Genomic DNA, 18,419 nt, shown 5'->3' on the forward strand with positions numbered 1-18,419 from the left:
AATAATCATATAATAGTCTACTGATTGGAACATTATATTCATAGTCTTCTTAAACAGTTCTCGATAGTCCTCCCAAAAAGCCTTTCATATATATATTTTTTTAAGTTCAAAATAGTCCTATTTCTTTATCGTGGCCATTCCTTTCTAAAATCTTAGAATAATCTGCTCTAATTACACCGTTTCAGCAAAATCTGTTCAATTCACATTTCTTTCAATATAACAATTTGAAAAATTAAAAAAAAAAAAATCTTCTGAAATCCATACTGAAACATTTTTATTAGTCCTTTAAAAACTCTCATAAACATATTGTTTAAAATTATTCCGTGTAACTCTCACAAAATTCATCCCAAATAGTTCATACTGCAAATCCTAAATCTAAATCCACTCTTATGTGCCCTCCTGAAAAGACCTTAAAAAAGTCACTCTTATTAGTGTCTGTGTCAGTCTGAAAAGGCTTTAAAAAATCCACGACACTGGTTTGGGGTTCAGCGGACAAATCCTGAAAAAAATCCATCCTTTTAAATTGAACTGTTACATTGAGTTCCGTTTAAAATCCCCTAAAAATCCATTGAAAATCCTTCTTAAAAGCTGCACTCTACTACGCTTAAAGTCCGTTTTTCCAGACTTTAGTTCCTTCGCTTAATATCCTCTAAAAACCACACTTAAAAACTCCATTCTCTATACCAGGCTTAAAGGTACTTTTTCGCGCTTTGGGATCTCCAGAACCTTTACAAATCTGGTATTTGCTCTTTTCAAAAGGCCTTTACAAACTACGCTTTGTCCTCCTAAAAGGACATGTTAAAATCCATGCTTTGTCCTCCTTAATTATTTTTATAAAAAGCCACGCTTTGTCCTCCTCAAAGAATCTCTAAAATTCACGTTTCTTCCTGCTTAAATATATATATATATATATATATATATCTTTTCAAAATTGTCGAATGGTTCTACTGTCCTTTAAAAATCCATTATTGTTCTTTCTGAAATGTTCCACTTCAAAGGAACTTTTAGAAATTTAGGCTTCGTCCTTCACATTTAGTTCCTGTTAAAATCCACGTTTGGTGCTCCTGAAGTATCCTTCAAAGATCTACATTTAATCGTACAACTATCCTGCAAAATCAACATTTTATCCTCATGAAATATTCGTAAAAAATCACTCCTTGTCTTCGAAATTCTATTACAAATCCACGCTTTTCTATTTCATGTTTACCTGGCTATTTCATGTTTAATCTAAGCATACTTATCCTAGGGTTATTTTTGTAAGTCATTTAAAAGACCCGATGCGCAAATTTTCTGCTTTTTCCAAAATTACTTCGAGTTCGAACGTCTTGAAAATTGCATAGAAGACTCTGTTTGTGACTTAAAATCATTTTTAAATCCAAGATTACTAGGTTTTCATTATCTTGTAAAAACGTGATCACGTGATCATGTTGTAGGACATGACAAATTTTGACGTGGACGTATTCTTAATTTTTTTCTATATAAAACTAATTAGTATCCGTTATCTGTTTCACAGATCGTGTCAGTGTACTGGAAGATCGAAGTTTGCGATTGGAACGTGTCACTGTGGCTGATGAGGGTGAATACAGCTGTGAAGCTGATAATATTGTGGGAGCCATTTCAGCCATGGGTACTCTGACAGTATACGGTAAGTTTAAATACTACAACATTACAACAAAAACTAAATTATATAAATATCACAATAAAACCATATCGCTAAAATAAACAAATATATAACACCCTTTCCTCTATGTGTCTCTCCCTCTCTGTGTATTTTCGTAACTACTCTCCCGTGTAGCACCACCCAAATTTTTACAACGTCCCACTAGTAAATCTGTAGAATTGGGTGCCGACACTTCATTTGAATGTCGTGCCACCGGCAATCCTCGCCCCACAATCTTTTGGACCATTAAAAATAATAGAACCATCATATTCCCCGGTGCACCACCGTTAGATCGTTTCCAATCGATTAATACCGAAGAGGGTCATTCCATATTGACGCTAACGAAATTTCAACGCAGTGACAAAGATTTAGTTATTGTCTGCAATGCCATGAACGAAGTGGCCACCATAACCACACGGGCACAATTAACTCTGGACTCACAGGAAGATAGACCACCGCCAATCATCATAATGGGACCGGTTAATCAAACACTACCTGTCAAAAGTTTGGCCACACTGCATTGTAAGGCAATTGGTCTGCCTAACCCCACCATTTCGTGGTATCGTGACGGCATACCCATTCATCCGACGGCAAAAGTTAATTTGACCACAGCAGGTGATTTAATAATTTCCGATTTAGACAGGCAACAGGATCAGGGTCTGTATACATGTGTAGCCAGTAGTCGTACGGGCAAGAGTACATGGAGTGGCTATTTGCGCATCGAAGTGCCCACAAATCCCAACATCAAATTCTATCGGGCACCTGAACAAAGTAAGTGTCCTTCAGCTCCTGGTCAACCGAAAGTATTAAATGCAAGTGCCGATTCACTGACCATCGTCTGGCCAACAAGTGATAAGCCAGGAGCCTCACCACTGCTGGGCTATTCGGTGGAAATGTATTCGACGAATAAAAGCAAAACATGGATACCGATTGCATCACGCCTGATTGAACCTATTTTCACAGTTGATGGGTTGACAAATGGTGCGGCATACATGTTTATTGTGCGCGCCGAGAATGCCTTGGGTTTCTCTCCGCCCTCACCCATATCTGAACCGATAACAGCCGGCCAGCTAGTGACCAGGGGTAGTCATCGTGGTGCCGGCAGCGGCATGAATGGTGCGGGTGGTGTCAATGAAGATTTGATGTTCGCCGAAGTGGAAACGTTGTTGCAAACGAACGACGTTGTAGAACTACTTGAAGCCAATGCCACAGACTCGACCAGTGTACGGTTGGCATGGGACATCGATAGCGGCCAATATATTGAAGGATTTTATATTTATGCACGTGAACTACATTCGGCCGAGTATAAAATGATGACAGTCTTAAATGCGGGCAATGGTGCGAGCGCGTGTACCGTTAATGGTTTGGCTAAGGCGAGTAAATATGAGTTTTTTCTTGTGCCATTTTACAAGAGCGTCATAGGAAAGCCAACAAATTCGAAGCAATGCTCAACAATGGAAGATGGTAAGTAGAAAGTGTTGGATAGTGTTGTTGTTTTGATTTGTTGTTGTAGTAAATAGTACAGTGGTGTTAATGATTCGCGTAGCAAATTAGCGAAAGTAGCAACTCAAAAAAAATATATATTTAAAAATTCTACGCTTATTGTCCACATAGGATCCTCCTAAATATATTTAAAAATCTACACTTAATGCCCTTATGGGATCCTCCAAACATATTTAACAAATCTGCACCTAATGTCCTTACAGAATCCTACTAAAAATATTTAAAAAAGTCTACGCTTAAGGTCCTCATAAGATCTTATTAGAAATATGTAAAAAATCTACTCTTAATGTCCTTATTGGGTCCTGCTCAAAATATTTAAAAATTCTACACTTAATGTCCTTATAGTGTCCTTAAAAATATTAAAAAATTTACCTTCAATGTCCTTTTAGGATCTTGAAAAAATTTCTTTAAAAGTCTACGCTTAATGTCCTTATAGGATTCTTTTAAAAATGTTTACAAAATCTGCCGTTAATGTCCTTATAGGATCCTTTCAAAAATTATTTTTAAAAACTCTACGATTAATATTCTTGCAGGATCTTGCTAAAAGTATTAAAAAAGTTTACGCTTAAGGTCCTAGACAATCCTGCGAAAAATATTTAAAAAATCTACGCTTAAGGTTCTTATAGGATATTGCAAAATATTTTGAAAAAATCCGCGTTTAGTGTCCTTTAAATCTACGCCAAATTTCATTATGACTGAAAATAAAGGCCTATTGCCCTTATAGGATCCTCCGACAAATATTTAAAAAAAAATCTTCACCAACGCTAGGGTCCTACTAAAAAACCCCTTATTTTTCTTCAGGATATATAATATGTAAAAGCTCAATACCATTAAAACCCCCTACCCCGCCTTACATCAGCTTAACTGGAAAAAGTTCTTATAGCCCTTCACTCCACTCCACGTTGTCCATTATCAAATGGACATTTCGGTTCTAGGCTTGTCGGTTGTTAATCAAAGATTACATTTCATTCAATTTATTTTCCATTGCTTCTTATTTTTCTGTTCTCCTCTGTTCTGATGAAAGTGTGTGAGTGAACGCACACACACACACTCATACCACACCAATGTGCAATTTACAATTCCATTTATTATGCCATTTTTCATTACAGTTCCCGAATCGCCACCACATGGCATGGAAGCTATACAATTCAATCGCACCTCTGTCTTTTTGAAATGGCAGCCACCGTATCCCAACAAGACTCGCAATGGTAAGGATTAAAGATGAAATAGTGCTCTCCTGATGATTGCGCTAACGTGACAACAACACAACACAGCACAAAAGCAAACATTCAGCAAGCAAAAGAGCTCTACTTAATCATCATCACCACCATCACAATGACGTCCATGTCCAATCCCTATCCTATTCATCCTTCATCATTCGCCATAACAGCCTGAAATAAGCCGGCAATTTTTCCTTTCATTTTTGTTCGCACTCACTCACTCACTGTCTCTCTCTTCTTCTTTTTCGCCCGTTTTAATTTCACAGGCATCCTTACCAACTACAATGTAATTGTCAAAGGACTTGATGCTCACAATACAACACGCATCTATAAAAATATGACAATTGATGCCAGTTCACCAACATTGCTGCTGGCCAATCTGACTACCGGTGTTACCTATTACATTGCCGTTGCGGCGGCCACTCGTGTCGGTGTGGGTCCATTCAGTAAGCCGGCTGTATTGCGTATGGATCCTAGAACACAATCATTGGATACAGGCTATACAAGGTAGGTGGTTGTCGGCATTTTTTGCCAGCTGTAGATGATTTTAATGCATTTCAATTGTCGAAGTGTTGAGTATTAATGAAATGTTCCCCCCACCTGTTTTGTTTGTTTTTTATGTCGTTACTTTTTTAGATATCCCATCAATCGTGATATTGCCGATGATTTTTTAACGCAGACGTGGTTTATCGTTTTACTGGGCTCCATAATCGCTATTATAGTTTTTCTATTTGGTGCATTGGTGTTATTTAAACGATATCAGTTCATCAAACAAACATCGTTGGGGAGTTTACATGGTAAGTTATATAAACAAACAAACACAAAATTTATGAATATTAATTAATTAATTAAAAGTTAACATAAAAGTTACTAGGAAGGAAAATTATGTGAAGTGGATAAACTTTAATGAAATCCTCACCAAATATTTTTGCCAACTGTATTTTAAAAGTATGCGCCTTTTTAATACCCTGCAAAACATAAAAAAACATGACTAATCCTTACACGATCCTGCCAAAATATTTGAAAGAACCTACTTCTAATATCCTTTTATAGTTCTGCAAACAAAAATATGAAAAATTTTAAAAAAATACACACCTAATGTTCTTTTATGGTCTTGCAAAAATATTTCAAAAATATACGCCTAATGTCACTTTATGGCAGCAGTGCCCAAAATAGGTCCCATGGGCTGTCGGTGTGTGTCAAATTGCTCACACATACAATTATAAAAGAGAAACATTTGAAAATACAAAATAGAAAAAAATGGGGATATTTTGGCAAACATTAGCTCTGAACAAGTCGAAAGATGTGACCAATATTTAAAAAAAATATTTTAAAAATCTACGGACTATATCCGTTCAAGTTTTCAACGAAAATATTTAAAAAATCTACGCCTAATGTCCGCTTTTGGTTTAAACAAATATATTTAAAAAATCTACGCACAATGTCCTTATAAGATACCAAAACATATTTTTTAACAAATCTACGCCTAATGTCCTTATAAGGTTCCAACAGAAACGTTTTAAAAATCTACGGATAATGTCCTTATAAGGTCCAAAAAAAAAAAAAAATATTTTAAAAAAAAAAAATTACGCCTGATGCCCTTGTAAGGTTCCAACAAAAATATTTAAAAAAATCCTTTAGGGTCCCTCAAAAAAATCTTTATAAATACACACCTTATAAGCTCTTGAACAAGATTTTTAAATAAGGTGCTGACGAAAATATTTCCAAGTCCATACATAATAGGTATTGACAAACATATATGAAAAATTCAGGAATATTACGGTTGTGGTAATTAAAAAAAACTACTCACCTTTAGTCCTAATAACAACCTCAAAAAAAGTCTTAAATACGCCCAACGTTAATATGGCCCAATTCTTATAGTGTTCTGTAAACAATTAAAAAATATACATTTTTGGATTTTTCAAGATATGCACGCTTAATATTCTTTTTGGTTCTCCAAAAAAACACGCTCAATATTGTTATTGGGTCTTTCCAGAAATGCACGCTTTATATTCGTATTGGGTCTTCAAATAAATTCTTTAAAAATCCATGCTTAATATTCTTATTGGGCCTTCGAAAATATCCATGCTTAATATTCTTATTGGATCTTCGAATAAAATCTTTAAATATCCAGCTTAATATTCTTATTGGGTCTTCGAATAAAATCTGGTAATATTCTTATTGGATCTTCGAAGAAAATCTTTAAAAATCCACGCTTCATATACTTATTGGATCTTCGAAGAAAATCTTTAAAAATCCACGATTCATATTCTTATTGGGTCTTGGAAGAAAATCTTTAAAACTCCACGCTTCATATTCTTATTGGGTCTTGGAAGAAAGTCTTTTAAAATCTACGCTTCATATCCTTATTGGGTCTTGGAAGAAAATCTTTAAAAATCCACGCTTCATATTCTTATTGGGCCTTGGAAGAAAATCTTTTAAAAATCCACGCTTCATATTCTTATTGGGTCTTCGAAGAAAATCTTTAAAAATCCACACTTCATATTCTTTTTGGGTATTCGAAGAAAATCTCTAAGAATCCACGCTTAATATTCTTATTGGTTCTTCCACAAAAATCTTTAAAAATCCTCGCTTAATATTTTTATTGGCCCTTCCAAAAAAAATCCAAGCTTAATATTCTTATCGGGTCCTCCAAAAAAGTCTTTACGAATGCCACGCTTAATATTCTAATAGGGTCTTCAAAATAATCTTCATTGTTTTTATTCGGTTTTCGCAGATAATCTTAAAAAAAAATCCAAGCCTAAAATTTTTATTGGATTCTTCAAAGAAATATAAAACTCTAGCTTATTGGATCCTCAAACAAAACTTTAAAATCCATGGTTATTTTCGTCTAAAATTCTTCCAAAAATCTGTAAAAAGCCAACGCTTTACATTCTTGTTGAGTTCCCTAAAAAATCTTCAAAAAATCTATGCTAAATTATATTCTTATTGGGATATCCGAACAATTTTAAACAATATATAGGCCTACATGATTTTTGAATTCTCATAAAAAATCTTGAAAAATAGTCTTGCTGGATCTTTAAAAATCCTTTTTATACATTGAACATCCCAAGATAATCTTAAAAGACCCATGCTTTATATTCTTGTTAGATCTTTCGAAAAATGCACGCCTTATACAAATCAAAAAATGAACTTTTTATAACTCCCCCATGAGCTGGTTAATAAACATACGTTCGGAACTTTTAAATGGTTGATATGTCATGGTAAATGTTGGCTCGAAGAAAACTATATACTTAATTACAGATTCTCAGGTTCTAAATTTGATACAAGATCTTGAACATACCGAAACGAACATGTGATCTTAGCATGGAGATAGGTTTAACGATTGACTTATTTTGAAAATATTAAATCCACTTCGTGGAAGCTTTTATGAGGTTTATATGCAAAGATCGACCGATATTCATAATTTTGGGCAATAAGCGAGAGAACCCAAAGATATGAGAATCCATGAAAAACGGAGGGAGAGCCAATGTGAACCAAACATTTAAAATTTGAACTAATTCAGCTAAAAAAAGTGTATCAAGTCCTGAGAATAGGGGAAACGTGGGCCAATATTGAAAGGCGTGTTCAAACTGCCCAAATTACCGACATTTGTGAGGTACCACATATCCAAAATTTGACCAATATTGATCATTGATGGTAAGATGGTCTGATACCCATCGTGCGGACATATACTTTAAAAATACTCTATGAAGTCTCCGTTATTTTTTTTTTCGAGGTATTGCACATAGACAACAAATTTTAATACACTATCGATAACTTTGTTTTCAAAGGTCCCTCCTAAAATAGCTCATCCTTAAGAATACACAAAACATAAATGGGTCATAGAGATAATCAGCATTTAGTAACTCATAAAAATATAAATAATCTCAAACACAATAAGAATGCCATAAAGAGAAAAAGACCACTTAATATGTATCTAAGCAATTAAGACGCCTACCACAACAAAATCAGATAAAATATTTTCGGGACATAAAAAATACAAATTTGTCAAATTTTTTTATAAATTGCCTAAAATAAAATTAAGCAATAAACTACAAACTTAATTTGCACACAAAAGCTTGTTGTTTACAACCCCAAAAGAGAGATAAGTCGATAAAGGTAAACAAAAACCAAGCCACACCACACCGAATGACAAACATTCTAATAAATTGTTTATTTCCGAAACCGAGCGAGAGAGAGAAACGAGTTAGCAATTTGTAATAAAATATTAGAACCAAAAAAAAAAAAAAACAACTCGACTGGAAATAAAACAATAAACTACAAAAGGTTTCAACGCTGTGTGATAAGACCGAACAATAGAAATGAAATATGTTTTTATTAAAATAGAAATTCCGAATATTGTTTTGCATTTCTTTACATTAACCTCCCTAACGCCCAGTATTTTATGATTACTGCTATTTTCTCTTTTTCATTTTAGGAAATCACGCAATCGGTGCCGTAAGGAAATTCCCCACATTACCCTTAAATGCCAATGGTGTTTGGATCGACCCAACAGGCGGTGTTTGGCGTCAGGCCAACAACAGCAGCAGTACAACAAAGGAGCAATTGCCAGATTACGCACAAGTTACGGGACAGGCTACATCACAGTCCCACCACAACAATCATCAACAACAACAGCAACAAAATCAGCCTAACATGCCATTGCCGGATTATGAAAGGTAAGCATTTTTCACTTTTTTTCTTTTTCAAACACAAGCACACACACACACCTAAACATATATATTAGGATATGATTTCCGCCAAGCTTTGCAAATCTCTAAACATTTCCTCTTCGTTTTTTTCTGTATAGCAAAAAGGGTTTAATGCGAAATCTCCATCCACACATCCATGAACATAAACTTAAGCATTTACGTGATAAACAAAAATGCTTGTAAAAAATATACATATTGTCGAAATTAATAATAACGTCGTTCCTCCACTTGAGGTGGTGTGGGATGGTATAGTCGCATAGCATAAGTCCATGGATTATTTATGGGATTTTTTTTCTTGCCATAGCACAGAGCACGTAAACGTAATGATAGATAAATTGGAAATTATCATGAGTTTTCTCCTTTCGAATATTTAATTGAAGAGATCCGTGCTGAGTAGGGATTTGACATAACCATTAAAAGAAGGAGTATTCGAAAAATCGCTATGTGGATAATGAAATATTGATTTTCATTAGATATTCAATGAAGAACTGAACTAAAAAGAGGAGTTATGGGCAAAAAAAAAACTAAAATTACATTTATGGTGAAGGATACAGACGTGCAATGAAGTATCCACGAGTATTAACAAAACAGGTTGCGAAAATATTGCGCAGGAGGAGTTATAAAAATTGTCATGCAGAAGATCAAAATTATAAATAAAAAAACCAGTGAGCGGGGCAGTATAGTCAGACGGGACCGACCTACACCACTACCACGGAACTCTAACTTTCTGCGGGTATTTATAGCCTGGGCTATATTTCGTGATATTTGCACCCTCTTGCCCAATTAAGAGGTCAATAGAACCTCTTTTTTACACTGTCATATTAAAATATTTAACTGTAACACCCACATCTGAGTACATACGACAATATAATTGGTATCAATTTAAAGGTCAACCACTCAAGTTCTCGGATGTAAATGTATACGCCATAGAATACAAAGTTTGTCATTTTTCACACAAAAGTCAGAGTCCATTGAACCTCATCAAAACAGGCATGCTTATTCTTTGGTCCGATCCCCTTCTCCGTGTTAAAATTCGCGATGTTTGGGCCATAAATGCGGCCTCTACAGCGACCAGAAAATCAGACAAAAATTAAGTATTTGATCTATTTCATACCCTAAATATTATCCGATCTTTACCAAAATAGGGGTCTTCATTGGCCAGAACCCGCCCTGCATGCAAAATGTCATGAAGATTGGTCCATAACTGTGGCCTGTATCGTGTTTACAAATTATAATGTGCAGGCGGACGGACGGACACACATGTCTAGACTGACTCAGCTAGTCGAGATATAACGATGGAAACTTAAAGGCGGGTCTAGGACCAATATTTCGCGCCGTTACAAACATTTGGGCCTGCACAAAGTTATAATACCCTAACAACATAGTTGTGTAGGGTATAATAAGCAAAAATGTAGTTAAGTTAAACCATGAGTTGAACATTAAAAATACCAGAAATAGAGCTTTTATTTGCGGGCTATGTTATGGCTAACAGAAAACGGAATGCCAAATTGCAGTAATATAGCCAATTATGATCGAAAATGCGCCAAGGGCAATAAAAATACTTTAACGTGACTGGACCTTTATATGGGACTATCGCCGGATTCTTATATATACACAACTATGTTGTCAGGGTATTATATCTTTATGCAGTCCCAAGAGTTTGTAACGCCGCGAAATATTGGTTCTAGACCCACATTTAAGTATTCCGATCGTCATATCTCACCTAGCTGAGTCGATATTGACATGTGTGTGTTCCTCAAAATACAGCAAATTTAGGATTCCGTTACATGGGGACTATACCAAAACATGAACAAATCCTGGTAATTTTTTTGTAGAAAACAATATCACAATTTGAATCTATTCGGTTGCAAACGTATATACTCCACATTATATATACAAAACACATAATAATGTGGAGTATCGGGCTACCACGGTTAAAAAGCGTGCTCAATGTCCACGGAATTGTGATAATTTAGCGGGGAGCGAGTTATTTCAACAGACCGGCAGGTTCACATAGCCAAAGCGACATAGAATTGTATTCCGATCCAGACTAGGGTCTTCGGTGAATATATTTAGGTGTGCAAACGGAATGACATAATATCGACGCCTCCGAACCATAGTATGCTAAGTCTGAAAAGTGAGTTTTTCAGTAGAAGCTTTCAAAGTAATCGTACGTGCCATGCTAAGTACATTTTTGCTTATAACTTTGGTTTGGATTGGCCGATGATTACCAAAATTTCAGTGAATTTAAATTAAGAACCGCAGTATCTAAAAACGTGAAGAACTTTAACTTAGCATACGACTTAGCATACTATGGTTCGGAGGCGTCGATATGAACCAGACCTTATTTCGAAAATGGATGCAAATTGGATGTACAAATGTTCTTATTGTATGATAGGTTACAAAGAGAGGTGGTTCAACCAATACTATCACGCATCCTATCACCGGTAAGTGTGCCTTCATGCTAAGGTCCGGTAGTTTAGCATTCACATAAGGGGACCTCCATTCTCGTTTTCAAAGTCTACATTTTATATGAACCATAACTTCTCAATAATGTCTCATTTAAATTTGAAAATTAAATCTCAAATAATTTTGAACATGTTGCCGATTTTTGGTTTTAGTATCAAGCGACGGCAAGAGAGTTTCTCAAACTTTAAATGTGTCTTTTTCGATTGGTGGGAACGATAGCTCAAAAACAATCGGTTTTAAATATTAACACGTAATTCAGTACTACATACCTAATATATGAAAAAGGATAAATAAAATCGGTGAAGATCTTCTCCATATTTAAGCTTGGTTTTGTGTAGAAAACAGTCCACTTTCCACAAAATAATTTTCCTAGGTCCGCCATTTTACTAATTTATAGATTCGGATGTTCCAGTGATCGGAAACAACAACAGCATTTTATAAATTTAGTTTCCTTTTTTGTGAAGAGTCTGAATCGCATCCTTCCTTTTAGCCAAAAATCATATATGTAGAGGACATTTGTGATGGTGTTACGTTAACCTAAGAGTCTTTCTCCGGCATTTGAGTTTTATACGACTTATGTGGATCTTGGCTACCTTTTGTTTTATGTTGTTTTTCTATCTGGCATGATTCCCGGATATCTAGCTTGTGAAAAGATGTATCTAAGTTTTGTCCGTATGCACGTTAAAAGTCCTTGGTCTCACCCAATTAAAAGCGTTTCAGCCTTTCTGTAAATAAGTCGGAATTATTTACCCTTCGAAATAAACGTCGCCTCCATGCAGTTTATTCGTGTATTCCTTGTTATATGATTGAACCACTCTATGAAGGCATGAAATCGAACGGCCGCTTATTATTTCATACAATATTATTTATTTAAAGCTATATACAATTTATTTTCTTTTTTTTTAAATATTTTAAAAATATAACTATCGGTATTACGTACTTTGCAATGTGTTACAATTTTTCCGGTCAAAACAATTCTCCCTTATTTTTACGGAGTATTAAAACAACGTTGTAATTAGTTTTTGTTATTTAGCATAACATCATCAGCGTAACATACCCCAATATTAAATGGACATGACATTGTTGGGGCAACATTTGTTTTCCTAGTTCGATTTTTTCTTACCCCCCCCCCCCCATACCTTAGAATGCCAGTGGTCATATCTTAAAGGAAACCACCCCTTCGTAATAGGTATATTTTTTGATTTCTCATCACAAATTGCATTTTTTTGTCCAAGGTTTGACACACATAATGCCTACACATTTTATAATAAATTAAATTTTAATTCAATTTTTCTTCGGTGAAATACAATTTTATGCTCAGGTATTCTAGCCTCAAGATTATACTATTCCTAACACTTGTTCCATTTACCCAGCTTCACCATACAGACAAACCGAAAAAAATAAATGCCCATAGACATTTAAAACCCCCTACACCTTTTAACCGAAAACAAAAATTGTTGAAACATCTTTTAACATAATTTTCTTAATTAAGTATCATATTCTGAGTTTTCTCCTATCTTCTCTTCTTTTTTCTACGTTGAGGAGTCAAAACAACATTTATTCATTTTAGAAAAATGAATTTACCTGAAGGAGTCTGTGTATCTATGTGCGGTAGAAATGTGGCAGTCTAAACTTACTTAAGATGTTCTTGTTCTGCTGATATTTCTTTCGAATATTTTTGTCGAGTTATAACTTAAGTGGTTTTTAATTAGTTCAGTTTTGTTGACCATATTTTCTATCTTTTGGGGTTGTGTTCAGGTTCAGGTTTTTTTTGGGTTGAATTTAGTAGAGAATTGTGAAAAATGTTTTTTTTCTTTTTTTTCTAAGATAATTGCTTTTCTTGATATCCTTTTGGTTTTTGTGGGGTTTTCATTTTATTTAATTGAGTTGAAAAACGCAGTGATGCTATTATGAATTGTTTGTGTTAAAGGAATGATTTAGGAAAATATTTTAGTTGAAGTATTTTGAAATAAAGAAATAAAAAAGTAAATTATATCACCACTACAAAGTGATAGGTAACATGAAGAAAATAGAAAGAAGAATAATTAATATGGGAAAATACGGACGAATTATATATATATATGGACGAATTGAAGAGGAATATTTCTGTCAAAAGAAAAATATATTTTGTATTCACGTCTTAGACAATTTTTGAAGCATACTAAACCTTCAAAAATTTTCTGTAGTCTTCATATTGATTTTACTCAGACTTGCATTCCTCAGAAAACTAGAAAACCTTTAAGTAATTATCGACCGCTTTTATACCCCAATCTTTCATTTATCTTATCATAAAAATGTTTGCTTGAATAACACATTTTTTAAATGTGTGTTTTAAAGCTGAACTATTTTCGCAGGTTTATGTTTCCACCTCTCGTCTTTTTATTCAACATTAGTCATTTGTTTCTGTGGTATAACTCTCAGATATTGTCCAATCAAAGTTCGGTTATAGAAGTACATTTCAGATAATGTTGCAACCATAATTGTATACCCAGATTAAATATGTTTGTGCTTATTTGCCTGGTCATTTCCTCAATCGTATGTATGTATGCTTGTCTGTGTGTTCAGTAATCGTTTTCTGTCCTGCAAATTGATTTTTCTATTTCATTAAAAAAAAACAGTAAGGAAAGTAGTAAAGTCGGACGGGGCCGACTATATGATACCCTTCAACACTTTGGGTATATTCAACAAATGAATCCTAACATACGTCGCATTTTTAAAGGACCAGCAAAATGATATTGGATCCATAAACATGTCATTCTGCAACCTATACCAATTTTTTCATTTGATCAGTTATAGAAGCTATATCTAAATCTGAACCGATTTCAACGATTTCAGGAAATTTAACACACATTATTCTAGACCTAATTCATGACGCTGTGCCAAATTTCGTGCAAACCGAAATATATTAAGGGACTTTGGTACACCATTTACCTTAAATTGGACGAAAATGTATATGGGAGCTATATCTAAATCTGAACTGATTTTCACGAAACTTAAAACACATCATCCTAGACCTAAATCATTACTCTGTGCCAAATTTCGTGCAAATTGAAAGATATATAGGGACTTAGGTGCGCCATTTACATTAAATCGGACGAAAATATATGTGGGAGCTATATCTAAATCTGAACCGATTTTCACGAAACCTAGCGCACATAATTCTAGACTTAATTGAATACCAAATGCTAAATTTCATGCAAATCAAAAAAAAAATATATATAGGGACTTTGGTGGACCATTTACATTAAATCGGACGAAAATATATATGGGAGCTATATCTAAATCTGAACCGATTTTCAGGAAACTTAACACACATCATTTTATACTTCATTCATTACGATGTGCCAAATTTCGTGCAAATCGGAAGATATATAGGGACTTTTGTACACCATTTACATAAAATCGAACGAAACTATATATCTAAATCTGAACCGATTTTCATGAATCTAGCACACATCATTTTGGCCTAATTCATTACGCTATGCCAAATTTCGTGCAAATCGAAAGATATATAGTGACTTTGGTACACCATTTACATTAAATCGGACGAAAATATATATGGGAGCTATATCCTATGGCCTATATCCTTGGGCCAAATAAGTAAACTATGCCAAATTTCATCCAATTCGGATCACAAATGCGACCTGTACTTTGTCTACAATTTAACATGGACAGACGGACGAACGGACGGACGGATGGACGGACGGACATGCATAAATCGACTTAAAAAGTGAGTCTATGCATATTCTCAAAAGGAACCATGGGTCTATCTCGATTTTTTTGCCTGTTACAAACATATGCACAAAGACATAATACCCTGTACCACAGTGAAGGGTATAAATACGAATAAACTAGTGGAGTGTCGACCCCTGTTAATAACCTTTCTATTATTATTATTTGTATTTCCTTATCATATTCCATGTCATATAATCTTGTACGGAACTAGGTAATCAATCTACTGCAATTAGTACATCGTTAGTACATGTTTCACGCAATCTATTTTTTTCTATTCGACAAAATTGTTAATGCGACAACATATCCAATTAATAGAAGGAGGTTGAGAACTAACTTGGCTAACAACCACTCATTATTGTGTATATATTGACTTCCAGAGAACATGAATGAACATGAAATAATATTTGAGTAAAATAAAGAGAAGGCTAAAAAGAAAACGAAAAACAAAACCGTAGAATATAAAATGTTTTCCCTCCCCTTTTCACTTCAAAATTTCATTGCATGCATATTACATTCATTCAGTCAGTCATTCATTCGTTTGATGTTGATATTACAAATTACATTTTTGAGTTTCGTTGTCGATGTTGTTGCTTTTTTTCTTGGTAACTGATTTCATTGGTTGTTGTTTTTTCTCTTTTTATTTTCAGACTTACACCACTAAATATGCCGGATTATGCTGAAGTTGCATGTTCAACATTTAAAACACCAAATGGCGGAAGTGCACATGCAACGTTATTGCAACAACAGCAGCAACTACTTGCCAACAATAAGGCCTATCAGCAGCAACAGCAACAACAACAATCTCTCTATGATAGTTGTGGTGCCTATGCAACAACAAATCTTGTGGCAAACGCCAAATTATATCAAAATCGAGGAAACGGAACGAACACAACCACATCCTCGATTAAAACGAACCAAGGCGACCGGGCATCAGGTGATATTTTAGATGGACTGCGAGACCGGGGAAATGAACAAAAATTATTGTCCTCATCAACAATGCGCTCGAACAACAACGATGATTATCGTTCGACCATGGGCAGTATAACATCCAGTCTCTATTCAGCACCACCTAGCAATCATTACGGCGGCGGAGGTGGCGGCAGTATAATGGGTATGGATAACAATGCCTTTGGCAACAATCTGTTATCGACATTCCCCGATAAAATGACAGCCAGTACAGCATCCACGGCCATTTTGTCGGCCTCACCATCCAAGTCAGTAACGGGCTCATCGTCACAGAAAAAATCCACAACATCCTCATCGACATCAAATGCGACGGCGACGGGCAATAAAATCAACATTACCGAGAATCGTTTTGATTTGATGAACAATGAGCCATTGCAACCGACACGTTTAAATCCTTTTAATACGAACAGCATGCAATCACAAAGTCAAAGGCAACAGCAACAACAGCAGCAGCAATTGCAGCAACAACAGCTGCTGGTGGCCAGCAATGCATTGAAACAGGGGCTGGGTGCCTATGCCAATACAACATTGGCCACCCAGATGATCAATGGCGGGGGTGCTGGCACTCTGCGCCGGCCACGTAATCCCAAAATGTTCAAAAGCGAGAATAACATTAATTTCGGTAGCCTCTGTAAGAATAATGGCTCACTGGGTAATAATAAGGGTGGCCAACAACAGCAGCAGCATGGCAACAATACTTTAGATTTCCTTACCAACAGCGGCGGTCACAACGACAGCTTCAATGACAATGATTTTTCACTGATAAGTAATTCCACGAATCAACTGCTCAACGATTGGGCCTCGAGCTCCTCAATTGCGGCCAGTGATTATCATCACTTTGGCAGTAAGCAGCCCAATAAACAGCATTTATATATTAAATCAAAAGATGGTACCTGGTCGGCAGTATCATCGGATGCCTATCAGGCATTGCGTCAGCAGCAGCAACAGTACCAGCAGCCTCCACCATCGTATGCCCATGCAGCAGGTGATAAACTATTACAACCCTCAACCAATCATAATAGCTCGAACAATTCCTCCACCAACACCACAACAACAAATAATTCAGCCTCCCTATCCTCCTCCACCGCAAATCCCAATAATAGCTGTAGTCAAAATGTCAGCTGTAGTAGCTCAAATTTAGATGCCCTGACCACCAATAATACCACAGCAACAACAACACCATCATCATCAATAACAACAACCACCAGCACCACCGCTAGCGATAATTTATTAACTAATCATAATAATACGAATAAATATTTTAGTAGTTTTGGTCCTTCGGCCAATGTGTAAGTTATGTATTAATAAAGAAAATAATCAAGCCACCTCCTCTATACCATAGAAAAGAAGATGAAGAAACCCTATAAAGAAAATCAGATGAAAATGTATTTATTATCCATAACAAAATATATAGCTAAGTTAATGGTTCTACTAGGATCAATGCAAGGAATTAATCATTAGCCATAAAGGAAAGGATTACCGAAAAAAATAAATGAAAAATAATGCAAATATTTCACTACCACCACCTCCTACAGAAGCCTCTTAAATGCAAAGAAAAACCTAAAAGATGAAGAAGAAGAAAAAATATATTAAATAAAAAATACAGTCGAACGTGGCTAAGACAAGCAGGACAAAACGGGAAATTTTCCTGAAGTTCCAGGTCCACTGGGCGTCCACCATTTATGGTCCACTAAAGGCCTCCAACACTTCGAGAAATGTTTAAGGGCCTCAACCTTTATGATATTTTATACAGGGTTCCGGAATTTTCTATACAAAAGCGCCCCAAACCTTCTGGAATGCTTCAATATGGGGTTAGAGAAATTTTTAAAGGGAATTAATCCTTCCACAATTTTCTACAGAAAAATTTTAAGGGTCCCAAGCCTTCCCGAATTTTGAAGCGTTCTAAGCCTTCCCGAATTTTATATAGACATTTTTGAAGTGTTCCCACCCTTCCGGAAAGTTCTCTAGAAAATTTTTGAAGGGTTCCTACCCTTCCGGAATGTTCTATGGAAAATTTTGAAGGTTCCCAAGCCTTCCAGAATTTTCTATAGAACATTTTGAAGTGTTCCAAGCCTTCCAGAATTTTGTAAAAAAAATTTTAAGGGTCCGAAGCCTTCCAGAATTTTCTATAGAAAATTTTGAAGGGTCCCA

General features: G+C 35.3%; 1 protein-coding gene across 1 annotated transcript in view; it reads left to right on the plus strand.

Annotated features, from left to right (window-relative positions):
- The window catches only part of LOC133331427 (roundabout homolog 2-like), a gene marked incomplete at both ends in the record, with an annotated part of 36,260 nt that extends 18,703 nt beyond the window's left edge, over positions 1-17,557 (plus strand). The window contains 7 exons of the mRNA XM_061539817.1: positions 1,514-1,645; positions 1,796-3,124; positions 4,273-4,371; positions 4,650-4,890; positions 5,020-5,180; positions 8,825-9,065; positions 15,950-17,557. Of these exons, the coding sequence (XP_061395801.1) occupies positions 1,514-1,645; positions 1,796-3,124; positions 4,273-4,371; positions 4,650-4,890; positions 5,020-5,180; positions 8,825-9,065; positions 15,950-17,557 (3,811 nt within the window). The remainder of the gene's footprint in view (positions 1-1,513; positions 1,646-1,795; positions 3,125-4,272; positions 4,372-4,649; positions 4,891-5,019; positions 5,181-8,824; positions 9,066-15,949) is intronic.
- Positions 17,558-18,419: the final 862 nt, after the last annotated feature.

Source organism: Musca vetustissima, unplaced genomic scaffold (genome assembly GCF_032173495.1).
Source record: "Musca vetustissima isolate MV318-11 ecotype Yass unplaced genomic scaffold, APGP_CSIRO_Mvet_v1 utg135051, whole genome shotgun sequence".
NCBI classification, from domain to species: domain Eukaryota; kingdom Metazoa; phylum Arthropoda; class Insecta; order Diptera; family Muscidae; genus Musca; species Musca vetustissima.